Source organism: Siphateles boraxobius, unplaced genomic scaffold, assembly GCF_051911475.1.
Source record: "Siphateles boraxobius isolate OS27281-9 unplaced genomic scaffold, OSU_SipBor_1 46, whole genome shotgun sequence".
Classification (NCBI taxonomy): domain Eukaryota; kingdom Metazoa; phylum Chordata; class Actinopteri; order Cypriniformes; family Leuciscidae; genus Siphateles; species Siphateles boraxobius.
Window position 1 is genome coordinate 13,550,998 of NW_027509097.1, and position 15,802 is coordinate 13,566,799.

The window sequence follows — 15,802 nt, forward strand, 5'->3', positions numbered from 1 at the left end:
GTTTTGTCACCGATATGCTTTGTCAGACAATTATTTACACTGCAAAAAGTCCTATCTGTTTCCATTTAAAAATATATAAACATCCTAAAATAGGTTTACTTTATAGGCAAAATTGCATAAATTTGATTTGCTTAAAGCAATTTAAAAAAAATGCTATTTGGCCAGTGGAAAATATTGAGAATAATTCTTCTCTGAAATTTATTTTTATTTATTTATTCTAAAACGAGGGAAGCATCCTGAATGACTTTTAGCAATGTAATGTGACGGCATATCTCATATTTTCCTAATGTTTTTTACTGTAAAACATGCCGTGGATGGGAATATGCATGGAAAAAATATACAGATGACATTAAACTCGTATATGGTCATTCCGGGAGGAGATGCATGTACGCACAGTCTTCTGCTGACTAAGTTTTACAAAGGGAATTTTGCTCACGTTCTGGCGTACGCATGGTTTTATAAATCTGACAACTTTTGTGTGTACGCACAGTTTTAGGATGATATCTATGGAAAGTTTTATACAGAAGGCCCCAGGAGCTTAAAATGAGAATTTTTAAACCAAGTGAATTTTTTTGGTGTAAAATTACAGAATCATTCTGTTTCTGTTTTAAATAAATGGTGTTCCTTTGAACTTTCTATTCATCAAAGAATCCTGAAAAACAAACTGCATCATGGTTTCCAGAAACATAATAAGCAGCACAACTGTTTTGTGTCTTGAGCAGCAAATCAGCATGATTTCTGAAGGATCATGTGACACTGAAGACGGGAGAAATGACTGCTGAAAATTCAGCTTTGCATCACAGGAATAAATTGTTTTAAAATATAAATTTATTTTAAATTGTAATAATATTTCACAATATTTACTGTATTTAATCAATCAAATGTACCTTGGTGAGCATAAAATAAACATTACATACCTCAAATTTTTCTGAATGCCTCTTTACATGGTCTTGTACTGTATATTGCCACATAAACGTCCATCAACGGGTATTTTAATTTAAAATTACTGCTACAAATTCACATTTGCAACCATTTAAGTTGCAGAATGGAGTACGAATTTTTTATTGCTTAAAGCAATTAGTAGGATTTCGCAGTGTATATATGCACTACTGATGTATAGGACTAGACACCATTTAGTGTGTGGCTGTGTGTATAATTGGAGTAGATGGTCCAGAACATGTCAGTAAGTCTGGGAGATCCAGGGCAAGAGCTCTGATGTGGTGTTGTGGTTAAAGAGGCTGGAGCTGAGAAAACACTGCGATGAAACCCTACAATGGACTCAGAATGCCAAAAGAGCATGCGTGTTTGTGTGCTTCATGCATATCAGCGGTTTAGACACAGATCAAAGATCACTACAACTCAGACCTTTCTGTAGCCAGATAATTTTCTTTCTTTCTCTCCCCCCTCTACTATAATTTGTCTGCTCTCGAGGGCCTCTCTTTCTCTCTGTGAATGTAGTTTTTTCTGTTTTAGGAGGTAAATCAAAGGAAAAATGAAAGTATGCAGAGTGCAGCTGTTCTTGTTTTCATATTTCCATTCTCTCGCTCAGTTTTCTCACAGACAGGCACGAACCATGTTCTCAGAGTGTCACCTGAAATACTGACCCCTAAGGTGGTTATTTGCATGACATTTATATTGCTTCACAGTCAGTCTCTCAACACTTGAAGGAGAGAAGTACGGTCCAGTGTTCATTTTCTGCTGCACAGCTCACTGAGACGAGTGTGTGTGAATCTTTTTTGCACTATTGACTCTTGAACCCTTCCAAACAAGACATTCAAAGAAAGCCATTTTACTGTTCCTTTTCGAAATGTGGCCTGTGTTGTAAATCTATCTGGTCTGGTTTTCTGCCAGTTGTCCTCTTCTTGGCTAGTGTGAGGTCAACAGGAGCCAGACAGGGAGCCAACGGAGCATATTTCCCATGCGGAGAGCCTCTATTGTGGCGTGTGTTTGTGTGTTTATATGCGTTGTCCTTGTTTCTTTTTTCAGGCCCTTATGTGAGTGGCTAAGAATATCTGTTATAGAAAATCATCATGTCTGCATCACTTAAGCGTTTGTGCGTGTCTGTGTGTATTGTGTTAAGTCCAGACAGTTTGGATGACCTTGCTACCTTCCTAACAGCCTGTATAATTAAAGCTGCTCTCCATGCCCTGTGCTGCTGACCCATAATGCTGTGAATTTGAGAAGCAGGTCCTTCCGGCCTCTGCTCCGCCCTGTTGTATTCCAGCACTGCCATTGATGTCTGAGGAACGCTGTTATTTTCTGGAGGCCGCTGGGAAGTGTAGGCGTGTGAAAAGGAAACTCTGCTTGGCACAGCATTCTTTCACATCCCGTCCGGTATATTTGGCCTGGCGGCCAATAATGTTCAGTTTACGCAGATTCTTTTATAGGCTGCTGGGACATGAGGTTAGATCTTGACTTTTAAACTCTCCCCCCCCCTTTTTTTTTTTGGATTAATGTTAAGACATTGAAACGGTGTGACCGTTACCCTGTTTAAATCCAGTGAAATCAGCTATTTTAACCTTTGTTGGAAACATTTGGGATAATCCAAGTACATGTCAACAAAATGTATAACTCTTCTAGTGGTTTTTGGATATTTTAATTAAAAAATTCTACATTTTGTGCCTTTAAACAGACCTAGAGCTCTAGGAAAGACTGTCTAGTCATCTTGCACTTTCAGCTCAAGTGTTGATGTAGACCGTCATCTGATCATGTCATTCCAAACATGTATGACTGACTGTTGCGTGCAACATAAAAGAATTTGAGGAATTGCTTTAGTGTTTATTTGTCCTTTCAATGAAAGTAAATGGTCACAAAAACAGTTTGTTTACCAACATTCTTCAAAATATATTTTGTGTTCCACAGAAGAAAAAGTCAGTGATACAGGTTTGGAATGACATGCAGGTGAGTAAATTATTCATATTTGGGTCAGTTACTTTCTTAATAGTAGTAGCAGGTGAGTACATTATGGGAATTTTCATTTTTGGGTCAGTTACAGTACTTTCTTAATAGTAGTTGTCATCTACCTTCCTCTGCAGTATTTCTTTGCGCATAAGCATCTTATAAAGACCTGGGTGGTGTTTATGCTCGTTTAAACATCACAGGCATCCTAATGAAACTTTAGGGATTTGATTCACAGTTCCAGTTGTGATTCCTAGAAAAACAGGAAATATCCAGACAAAGGGTGGAAGTCAGGTGCAGCCTGGGAGAGGCTTTAGAATTGATTTATTTTTTTTACCCTCAGTTTGACCCATTGAGCAAGCTAAATTAAACCATAATGTTTTCACTTTTTGGTTGATGGTGCACTGATGTTTGAAGACTATACTAACATCACACCATCTCAGAGGTTATCACTGGAGAATAATCTTCACAACTGATCTGACATGTTTCAGGTGACACTTAATGCAGATTTTATGGGACTTGTTTGCATCCGTCTATATTTTCTCTTTGGGTATTGGGAGTGTGCGTGTGTGTCTAAGTGTGTAATGTGTTTCCTGTATTTCCTCTGCAGGTCTGTATGAGCTGTTGTCTGTATTGCCGTCTCAGCTGCAGCCTCATGTTGAGAGCGCAGATGACCGCTCCTTTCTACACGCTATGTTCGGGGAGAGGAGTCTATATTCATTGGTCAAGGTGAGTGTGTGTGTGTGAGAGAAATGTTAGCCAAAAACTACTCTAAGTCATGTCATAACACACTAGGTCACTAAATCTCTCTGTCATTGCATCACGGTAGTTTGTTGTTTAAGGGTAGTTTTGTTTTTTGTTTAGTTAGTTGTATAAGTGGTAATCTAAAGGCACATCCAGAAAAAGTAAAATTGTGATTTTATTATTGAATGTGAACGGTTTCAGACTTGAAATAGGGATGTAGGCTGTTGTTGTTGCTAAATCTAAATCTGTGGTTAAGGCCAGTTTTAATTGTTTGTGATTTTAATTTCATCTTTCCCTTATTTACTTGTACTCTCTGGCTTGTCTTTTTGAGTGTGGATTTACACAAGTTTTCTACTGCTGCTACTTATGGGAAGTCAGTTTAATCAGGTTGTGCTGTGCCTGTGCTTATCGGCTTACTCTTGTTTTACCTGCAGTTCCTTTAATTTGGCCATTTTTTCATGGTCAATCATTGATTACATGTATCTGAGCATTAGTGACAGCATTGTTAATACATAGTTCACTGGCCGGCCGTATTGGTCCCATAGTACATGCTGTAGGCTGAGCTGGCCTGTGCTCCAGAAGTCCTCTATATAACAGGTCTACCCACAGAGGCAGAAGAGGTCTGACAGGCAGGACAGCGGACCACAGTCTAAGCCAAAGACCTCTGCTTTCTTTTCTCCATGCAATTAAAGCAGGGTTTCACACATGTCCCACTGCACTCTGTTCCTCTGCCAAGATGCCACTCCAGAGAGCCTTACAGGAAATCTGACACAACCCGTAATTTCCACCTAGGTTAAGTTTGTCTGTGTGTGTCTATATAAGACAAAGGGGAAAACGAAAGGAAGAGAAGGATTATTTGGAAACTTTACTTCTAGTGAGAAGTAAATAGTTTGGTAACACTTTACTTTTAAGCCTTTATATATAATATATTATAAAAGTATTTTAATGCATTAATAAAGCCTTGTAATGCATCTTATAATGCATTGTATTGTATAATGAATAATCGTAACCGCAGTTATATTATAATACGTTGTTACAACTTTATAAAGTGCTATACATGAAAACATGACAAACAACCAATTTCAGATGTAACAATGAATGTACAAAGTTAAAATGCATTATAATATTTGTAATGCATTATATAATTTCATAAATAACTGTAACCAATGTGCATGATGAATACCTTTACTTAAAACCTTTATGTATAATGCATTATAAGCCTAAATGTTCTTTCCTATGGACTCTATCCTATAAAGTTTGATTAGATTTTTTTTGTTACATTGTAATTCACTATTTTAAATAATGTTTGATTGATGAAGATTGAATGTGTGTACCCACTATTTTGTGTTTTAGGGCTGTTTCGATATTCCTAATATTGTTATACCATGATGCTGACAAGCAACTGCAATGTTCATCTTTTTTCTTTTTTTTCATAAGGATATGCCCTTCTTGATTTACACTTCATGGATGTGTATTGAATTTTAAATAAGTTAATAATAACAAGTGAAGAATGCGATTTTTGAAGAATGGCTCTTTTTTTACTTATGACTCTGTGTACCATTTGTGATGTGATTACCAGAGGCTCAATAGATTTGCACTAAACAAGCCTAAACGGTGAGAGAGAGAGAGATCTACTGAGCGTGTGCAATTACCTGCATCTGTCCTTCAGGTCAACTCATATATTCAACCCATATTTGGACGCTCAGTAAGTGCAGTAAGACAGTAAGTGCAAATGAAGGCCCTGTCCCAAATGGAACTCTAAGCCCTCGCAATTTTCCACACTTTCTTGACATAATGCCGCTTTGTCTTTTGGGTTGAAGTCTGCTGCGGAGCTCATGGGCAAAAGTATGCATTGAGGGTGCATGTCGGCTGCAAATCAGGCAATCGTGAGCACCCTTTTGAAACCTAAAATGTCAAATGGGACATTTATTGTCTTGTGGACTTAAAGGGATAGTTCACCCAAAAGTTGTAGAGTTCTCAAAAACCAAAGGAGATATTTTGAAGAATGTTGGTAAACCGAACAGTTGATGGGGCCCATTGGGCCAATATCATTGACTTCCATAGTATGGGGGGGGGGATCGGATACTAGGGAAGTCAATGGGGTCCATCAACTGTTTGGGGACCTCAAAAACTGAATCCGCTCAGGACAGAGAACTGGGTGAATGTCATCATTGCTGAACGTTTTGTTCACTTCAAGCATGGATATGCTGTTGTCAGAGGATGTCGGAAGTGACTGGACTATTGTCAGACCACCCCCTCCCGTCAGAGGTACACCAGAGTTACCTACTGCTCCTGTCTTTCATTCGGAAATTTGATCCCTCGCTGCAAGAAACCTCACCGGTACCCGTGGGAATGCAGACCTCTAGACTGAAGTAATGCTGCTTTGCCATTTTAAATTACTTTTTAAAATGTATTAAAAAATGTAACAACATTTTAAATTGTAAAAAAATGTCATATTCAAAAATGCACTGTATAAAAATAAAATCTTACTGTGATAATGATTCAGGGAAGGAGGAGGTGGGAACCGGCGAACATTTAAAGACTTTCATTTTTAAAATACAACAAATGCAAAAACAAAAGGAACCGCCAGCAGCCCCTCACGGACAACTGCTGGCTACCCAAAACAGAAATAAAACACAATATAAAATCAGGCCTGTTCCTCTCTCGATCTTCAACTTCATCGCTCCTCCTTTTATGCTTCCGCTCCTCTGTGAGAGATGCGAGACCGGTGTGTCTCACAGGTGTCATTCATTATCACTCACGCCACCGGCCTCGCGCCGTCCTCTCGCGTCCCCCGGCCTCGTCCTGCTCGCAAAACTTACAAACCCCAAACTTTGGAACAAAGTTAGTTTATAATGTATAATTAGATTTAGTTTTAAAATATATTTTCTGTCCCTCTCTTTCTGTGTGTGTGTATATATATGTGTGTGTGTATGTATGTATGTATATATATATATATATATATACAGACAGACAGACATATACATACACACACACAGTTGTGGTCAGAATTAATGGCACTCCACGGCGTCTCCAGACTGACGCGTCTGTCACGTGCTCATTGTGAACCTGTTTTCATCTGTGAAGAGCACAGGGCGCCAGTGGCGAATTTGCCAATCTTGGTGTTCTCTAGCAAATGCCAAACGTCCTGCACGGTGTTGGGCTGTAAGCACAACCCCCACCTGTGGACGACGGGTCCTCATTCCACCCTCATGGAGTTTCTGACCGTTTGAGCAGACACATGCACATTTGTGGCCTGCTGAAGGTCATTTTGCAGGGCTCTGGCAGTGCTCCTCCTTGCACAAAGGCGGAGGTAGTGGTCCTGCTGCTGGGTTGTTGCCCTCCTACGGCCTCCTCCACATCTCCTGATGTACTGGCCTGTCTCCTGGTACAGCCTCCATGCTCTGGACACTACGCTGACATACACAGCAATCCTTCTTGCCACAGCTCGCATTGATGTGCCATCCTGGTTAAGCTGCACTTCCTTAGCCAATATATTGTTAAATATGACCATTTAAAATATCTGTTTTCTATGTGAATGTATAGTAAAGTGTAATTTATTCCTGTGATCAAAGCTGAATTTTCAGCATCTTTACTCCAGTCTTCAGTGTCACATGATCCTTCAGAAATCATTCTAATATGATGATTTGATGCTCAAGAAACATTTCTCATTATTATCAATGTTGAACAGTTATTTACATTTTTATTTCAGGATTCTTTGATGAATAGAAAGTTCAAAAGAACAGCATTTATCTGAAAAAGAATCTTTTGTAACATTAAACACTACCGTTCAAAACTTTGGGGTCAGTAAGAATTTTAATTTTATTTTTGGGGGGAAATAAATAAAATAAATCAATACTTTATTTATCGAGGAGGAATTAAATTGATCAAAACTGACAGTAAAGACATTTATAATGTTAAAAAAGATTCTATTTCAAATAAATGCTGTTGTTTTTAACTTTCTGTTCATCAAAGGATCATAAAAGAAATGGTACACAACTGTTTTCAACATTGATAATAATCATAAATGTTTCTTGAGCATCAAATCATCATATTAGAATGATTTCTGAAGGATCATGTGACACTGAAGACTGATCAATGCTGAATTTTCAGCATCATTACTCCACAGGAATAAATTATATTTTAAAATATATTAAAACCGAAAAGTTATTTTAAATTGTAATATTTCACAATATTGCTGTTTTTTGTTGTATTTTTATTGAAATAAATACAGCATTGGTGAGCATGAGTGACTTTTAAAAATATAAAAAATCGTACCGATCCCAAACTTTCGAACGTGTGTGTGTGTGTGTGTGTGTGTGTGTGTGTGTGTGTGTGTGTGTGTGTGTGTGTGTGTGTGTGTGTGTGTGTGTGTGTGTGTGTCGTCAAAGGCCAGTAGAAACATGGGCCGGTTCTATTGGCGTAAAAGAAGGTACCTGACTCTGTGGCGAATGGCCACTTATTTTTGTTTGCACACATGTACACTCATTTCCCTCTTTTTGCTACTGTAGATATGTGGCCAGTCATTTTCCTCTTCCATAACACACTTTTCTGAAGCATGCAACATTGATACACATTCAACAGTGTTGTTTGTCGTTTTCAAGTGATCATGCCGGAGTGTATTGTGGATACATGTATATATTAATTATTGTTTGTTTTTTCTTGTTTGGTTTGTTTTGGAAGCAGTTTGCTTTTTTTTATTTTAGTTTATAAACTTGGCAAAGCCTGTTATAAAATCACTTCCATTCTCACCATATTAAAGCTTTCCATATGCAGTCAGGAAGCTATAACACAGCTATAACTACTTATCAGCTATAACACAGATGGAGACGTCTGCCCTACTGTTGAATGTGAGATGCTGAAGATGTATTTGTTGGAGTCCCCGCCGCTGGCAGTTACGGCTATACATTTTCCTACTTAATACCGAGCCACCATATTAATGTTTGTGAAGTCTCTTAAAGAGCAGCTGGTGTCTGATTCTGATTCTTTATAATCTGTATTCTGCATCCAAAATAAATTTCCAGAGTAATACAAGCCTTCTGCATTCAGTGTCTGGACTCTGCATGCTCCAGAGTCAACAAATGCATATCTCAGTGCACACATACGCTTGAGTGAGAGTGTGTATTTTTATGTGCGCGCACATGTGCGTTTGTCAGGGTAACTGAATGTGCTGGGGATTTAATGCAGACATATATTATGCAGTATATGTTTAATCCATAAAGCCACTAACGTATTACATTATACTCGCAATTAGAGCATAGTGCTAAGTTACGGACACAAATGGGGGCAAGACTTCATTTGTGGAAAAGTAGTAAAGTAGGTCTCATTCAAGCCCATCTGAGATCATATTCTACCTTTACATGACGGACACCTTTTTCCAACATCTTTCATAAGGAAAGTATGGGCTCTGTCGGCTATTTTTGGATGATCTCACCGTGTTCACAATACTGTAGCTGCCATAAAGTGCCACACATGCAGTAAATTGGAATCATTCCTTTGAATTGTGAAAATGGATATTAGAAATTAGGAATAAACTGCAAAGATTGTTGCCTTTCATTTCTGGAACGGATAAACTTCAATAGCATTAACATTTAAATCAGCGTAAGTTCTGACATGTACCTTTTATCCAGAACATTTACCAGTGTAGTCTTGGTGTAGTCTAGTCAGGAAAAAAAGTCTTCGTAATGAGGAGTTAAGTAGGTGTGTGTCACACCCGTCTTGTACGGTGGGGTTTGTGTAAACATCCATCTCTGACAGGCATGTCACAGTCAAGCCCGTCTGTCTGCAGGCCTTTCCTGTCTTTGCTCTCAGAAGGTCTGCGATCAGTTTGAGCGTGAGGTGATGAGGTGCAGTAGGGCCACTGGTGCTGTTCTGGGGAGCGCAGGCTTTGGACTGTCATGGGTTACTCGATCCAGCTGCTCTGGTCACTGCGAGACAAGCGGAAGAGTAGAGGTCAATATCATTTCAACATTATGGGTGTTAGCAGAAGCCCAGAGCAGAAATACTACACCGGTAATGCATACCACTGCCAGACAATTGACTGTCTCTCAGTCCTATATGCCTGCATGAATTCTGCATTGTTTTCCTTTAAATGTGTGCTGCCTTCTATGTTTTCCTTCATTCCTGTTCGTTTTATATATTTGAATGTGTAGATCTACATATCTATCTTAGGGTCTCTTCCAAAACATAGTGAGCTGTCTATGCAGGTGGCATGCTCACTTAAAGGTAGACATCTTAATTATGCTGCTTTCTGTGAGGCCTTATTTTTGGCCTTCATGTGCAGAGAAAGCAATACCAGATTGCACTGCAACAAGCTCACTTAAAAAACACAATGCCGGAATGTTAATTATAGCAAGGCTAATAGTAAATTAATTAATTTATTATTAAATTAATTAAAATACTTTTCTTTTCTTTTTTAATTCACGTCATAAAATAACTTAACTTTTAGTATTCCCTATATAAAGTACAGTTTAAAACTTTGGGGTCAGTAAGAATTAATTTATTATTATTATTATATTTTATTATTGTATAATATTTTATAATTTTGAAATGAATACTTTTCAGGAAGGATGTATTAAATTAGGATGTATTAAATTGCTTAGTGACTGTAAACACGCTTAAGTTTAAGCATTATACTGTAAAATTATACTGTTATATCTGTAAAAACTAATTTATTTAAAATAAATGCTTTTCTTTTAAACTTGGAAAAAATGTATCATGGTTTCCACAAAAATATTAAGCAGCACAACAGTTTTCAGCTTTGATAATATAAAAAAATGCTACTTGAGAACCAAATCAGCATTTCAAAATGATTTCTGATGGATCATGTGACTAGAGTAATGGGCTATTACTAATGGCTGCTGTAAATTCAGCTTTGACATCAAGGGCATTTTACCCTAAAAGGTATATTATTAGTTCCAAATTGGTCACACGTAATGCCTACGTAGGTAGTACCCAGCAAGACAGCTCGAAACATAGCCCTTATCCCTGATGCTTTCTATACTCCTCCCTCCGTTGTCATACTCCTTGAATTCCACATCAAGTTTCCTCTCCTCTGTATCTGTCAGCATTCAGTGTAATTGTGTTTAAAGCTGTGTTTGTTTGGCTGCAGAATGCTCTTGGAGGTCCCGGAGGCCAGACTGGCTGCCGTTTCTCTCACCTACTTATGTTCTCCGCTCGTGTTTTGTCAAGGGCCTGTGGGTATTAACGTCTGGTCCAAGAGGATTTAGACAGCGCTCCATTGTAGTGTGTGATCTGAACCCTGACCGCAAAACATAGTGAGTTTATCGAAGCATTGCTTTGTTTATTCATATGTTTTAATACTCATCACTAAAGTGTTAGTCTAAGATGAGTTAAAAACTGTGTAATTTTATGATGACTAGTCAAAGGGGGTGTTCACATAAGTTTGCTGATCTCGTTCCCCTCTCTCTGCCACAAGCATTCTTGTCCATCTGTAAACTGGGGTGTGTGATCGGTATTAGTGGACCATATTGGTCGATACTGCTTCCAGTGATCGGAGATCTGCCCGAAAAATCCTGATCGGAGCACCCTTAGCAGAAATTAGCATGCACAATTAAATAGCTGATATCTACCGATAATATTTTTTTAAACAAGTCTACCTCACTAATTGACTCGTCAACTAGCTTTACAGCTGTGACCAATTCACACTGTTCTCTGTCCTACTGTGCAATTTTAGAGTCAGAAAAATGAAGCGATTGTTTATCGGTCTGCAAGGTCTCTGTGATGTAGTGGAATAGTGGTGCACTATTGCTTGATGGTATTACTTTGATTCATTACACTCATTTCCTGCTCTTTCTTTTCTGTGGAACGTGAGCTATGATCAGTGTAAGGGCTCTGTAATGGATTTTAAATGTCTGCTCTCTGGCGCTCCTGTGTGGACAGGCAGGTATCTGGAGAACGTCCCGAGCTGTAAATAAAGGCATTGAGTCTTACTCAGCCTCTGATGGAATCTAAAATACCGCTCTGCCGCGACTCAGAAGGCCTAAACAGATGTCGCTCCCTGGAATGCGCAGAGACCGGACAGTTACGTTCCATCCTTCACTGGATCCCACATTCCATTCCTCCTCCACCGAGTGTGTATGAGTCTATGTGTGTGTCTGAGTGGATAAGAAATATTTATGTCTCTTTTCTTTGCCTGGAAGTGTGTTTGCCGGTGTGCGAGAGATTCCACTTCGACAATGCTGCTGTAGTAACAGACGGTGACCCTGCTTGGAGTTCAGTACATTTTGAGTGTTGCAAACGGAGTGACTGAGAAAGCACAGTTTGTTCGTCACGGTGCCTGACTACGGTTCTTGCACGGCCAAGCTTCACCACATCACAAACGCCTCTGGAGAAGCAGATCCAGAAAAATTGTATCTTTGGCTCTCTCTGCCCTGGTCGATCCAGGCTCATAGCGTTCCCTTCCCTCCCCGCTTCACCATGACAACTAGCCCGGTGGCACAGTCGTTTGTCTTCTCTTGATAAATATTTAGTCCCCTTGGTAGCGGGAGAATTTTTCATTCACTTCAGTGTGCCGTTACATAATATTTCACAGGGCAAATTCCAGTCTAAACGTGCTGGTTGCTTCTGCATGGCTCCCTACCATGATGTTGTTCTGGTAACACAATTTCAACTAGAATGAAATGGTTCACCAGATATTTCAACACACAGCTGTTAAAAACATGTCAGAAGACAGTGCTTTTTTGTTTCGAGAATACTTAATTTCTACCACACATTGTACTTTTAATTTGCATGTTAATCATCAACATGAATTTCTGTTTAAAGTCCGTTTTAAGTCTGTCTTTCTGTCTGTCGCTTATTTGTACTGCATGCATTTTAGTTGGCTTATTTACACTTTAAAAACAAGATGAAAAAAAGTAAGTGATGAACAAAGTCAATTTATTAAAACGGCTAAATATAATTTTTTAGCAAATTTCCATCTTCATGCTGTACATTATAGTGTTGTGCTGCCTGCCTAAGTTTACTTGTTGCATTTTAACTTATTTTAGTTTTTTTTTTTGTGGCAATTTATTTTGATTGATATGATTACATATTTCTTGTTTTTTGGCCATAACATAAAAATAATTATTGGTTTATCAGTATCGGTCTAGCTGTGTATCTTAAAGGACAACTCCGGCGCAAAATGAACCTTTGGTCTAATTACACATTGGTACATAGTAGGGGTGTCACGATTCTCCAAATCCTCGATTCGATTAAATTTTCGATTCTAAGGTCACGGTTCGGTTCGATTCGATTCTCAAATTTTTACATTTACTTTTTTTAAAGCCGAAACCGGCCAATCAGGATGCTCTCTGTCTTACATGCGCCGTCATGAGGCACACACGCAAGGTCTCTCGCTCTCTCCCTCTCTGCCGTGCGTGCGCTATATGGTTTGGAGCACAGTTTTTTCTGTCTTGCATGCTTGCTCTTGCTCGCTCACTCTAGATTCCGGGAGATTTTAACTAATTTGCGTGCATCAGGGAGCCGCTATCAATATGGGGGAGACTCCCGGAACTTCCATGAGACTTGGGATGTCTGCAAACTGTGGGTTTTTTGAAGCGCGAACGTTGTCAACATAACTCTCTGGAAATCCAAAAAACGTCCACACCTGTGACTTCAATGAAAGAGGAGGGGGTTCAAGTTCTGTCGATGGGTCTCCTGCATCTGCAGTTGCCATGCTATCTTTTGAGTGGCTGTAGGTAAGTTAGAGGAGGTTGACCATAGAGTCGCAGCACTTCAACACGCGTGTTCTTTTCCGCTTCGCACGCCGACCGGTATTGACTTGGGGGCGTGGCAGCATCGACGATTCCATTTTTTTATTCGAAGTTCGGGATTGTGAATTAATTTCGATCGATTTCGATTTAAAATCGAAATCGTGACACCCTTAGTACATAGTCAACCGTTCTCTGAGAATTGTTTTCATGATTATCGAATGTAAAGAGTTTTATCTCTAAAAACTGTTTAGCTTATAACGCTAGTATATAGGGCATAGAGTAATGAAAATAAAAATCGCTAGTCAATACCACTAACAAGGCTCAAAATAGCCCAACACTAACACGGAGGCATAATGAGGGTCCCTAGCTGCAAACTGAAGCATTGAGAACGTTGTTTAGTGTACAGACAGTTTAATAAGATATTTTATAAAGGCAGTCCACTTCGCGTATACAGGCAGGAGCCACCTTGCTCGCCGAGCCAAGTGCACTGAAATGTCTTGGAATCTCATACTGTCCGTTGTTTCCGGGAAAAGCACAAACACGAACCATTTTCTTCTCGTCAATATGTGCATGTGGCCTACTGTTCGCTCACCTTATCACAACTTCTGGCTCGTTCACATCTCACCAGCGCACTTGGCTCGGCATTCATGAATCGACTGGTCGAGACTGTTTTCCAAAGATGGCTCCTGCCTGTATATGCGAAGTGGACTGTCTTTATAAAATATCTTCTTCTTAAACTCTCTGTACACTTACAAAGTTCTCAATGCTTCAGTTTGCAGGTAGGGACCCTCATTATGCTTCCGTGTTAGTGTTGAGCTATTTTGAGCCTTGTTAGTGGTATTGACTAGCGATTTTTATTTTCATTACTCTATGCCCTATATACTAGCGTTATAAGCTAAACAGTTTTTAGAGATAAAACTCTTTACATTCGATAATCATGAAAACAAATCTCTGAGAACGGTTGACTATGTACCAATGTGTAATCAGACCAAAGGTTCATTTTGTGCCGGAGTTGTCCTTTAAGTGATGTGGAAAGGAAAGTCATTCAAAGGAAAACCATAATAAAGGAAAATAAAGTTGTCAGAATTTGTTTAAAGATTAAATAAAAAATTACATTGGTTGTTTTCCAAAGATAAATAGTTCTCAATAAGACCAGGAACATTAGGAAAGTAGACGGGGTCAGTTTAGATTCCACATTGACTTTTAAGTGATCACTCTGTTTCCGGTTTCTCTTCCTCTGCCCATTAGATCCATGAGAAGTTACAGTGTTATGAAGACCGTGCACCGACTCCAGTACTGGACAGCGCCGGCTCACTGGCTCAAAACGTGAGTGAACCACATGCGCACACTCTTCCTGTTAAAAGCCAAAACACTTTTATGCTAATAAACTTAACACACTTCTGCATGGGTAAATACAGGCGCACACATGCACAATCTGTGCCTGTGAAAACACATACACAGACGTCTAGCTTAAGACTGACTGCAGGAGGAACTTGTCATTAAAGGAAAGAGAAAAGATGGCTGGATGTCTGGGGCAGAGAACACAAGTAGATGGGCTGCAGATCAGAGTGTGAGATGAGGCGTGGAGCATTGTGTGTGTGTCTGTATAAGACATTAGTCATCAGTATTATAAAACACTCAACATTTCAACTCTCAACGGCTTGCATAATGTAAACTGACTACTATATCAACATGGCCACATAGACACACACACAGAAAACCTATGTAAACTTGGAGGAGTTTACTCTGGATGTGATCACAGAGAGGAAAGACAGAAGGAAAAAACACAAAGGCGATTCAGAGAAGAGCACCTCAGGTCAGTGCTGACTTTAGATGGAAAACAACCTTTGGATATCTAGACTGTTCAGAGGTGCATTTTTGCATTAAAAGATGCCACATCTGTTCAAACAAAGTGTTGTTTTGTGCACCAATCTACATCCTCCGCTGATCCAAGAAGAGCTAATCAATCTGTTTCCTGCTCACTCATGTCTCAGTGGCGGCGGCAACAAGTCCTCTCGTGTTTCCATAAATCTCAACTTCCGTTACGGAACTTTCTCAACCTGCAGTTCAGATCCGCAGCTCAGATCTGCCCCTCAGATTTACACTTTCCTTCGGTGTCCCTAAAGGTCCCACACAGGGATAACCCGATATCTGCGTGTGTGTGCGGATACGGTCCATCAAAGGGTCGAACAACCAAAGCAAGCAAATTACTCAGAGCACCCCACGTCCCCCCCCATGTTTTTTCAGACGTATCATTTTCATCCGTTGCTGTGAGGAGTATACGGCGTGCTGCTGTTTTGAACGCTGTAGTGGGTTTGCCGCCACAGCTCATTCGAGTGTTAAGTTTCGCTAATGGAGCTTTAATTTATAGTGTAGAATAAAATGCCATTTTAACCTCCGGCTGGCCTACGATGCTGTCTAGGACTGACACAGCAGGCAAGCTCCTA

At 39.5% G+C, this 15,802-nt stretch overlaps 1 protein-coding gene across 2 annotated transcripts in view; it reads left to right on the forward strand.

The window, feature by feature from the left end:
• The window catches only part of mpp7a (MAGUK p55 scaffold protein 7a), a 214,547-nt gene that overhangs the window by 101,593 nt on the left and 97,152 nt on the right, over nucleotides 1–15,802 (forward strand). For both annotated transcript variants that reach the window (XM_077200955.1, XM_077200956.1), the window contains exons 3-4: nucleotides 3,509–3,627; nucleotides 14,604–14,681. In XM_077200955.1, the coding sequence (XP_077057070.1) occupies nucleotides 3,509–3,627; nucleotides 14,604–14,681 (197 nt within the window). The remainder of the gene's footprint in view (nucleotides 1–3,508; nucleotides 3,628–14,603; nucleotides 14,682–15,802) is intronic.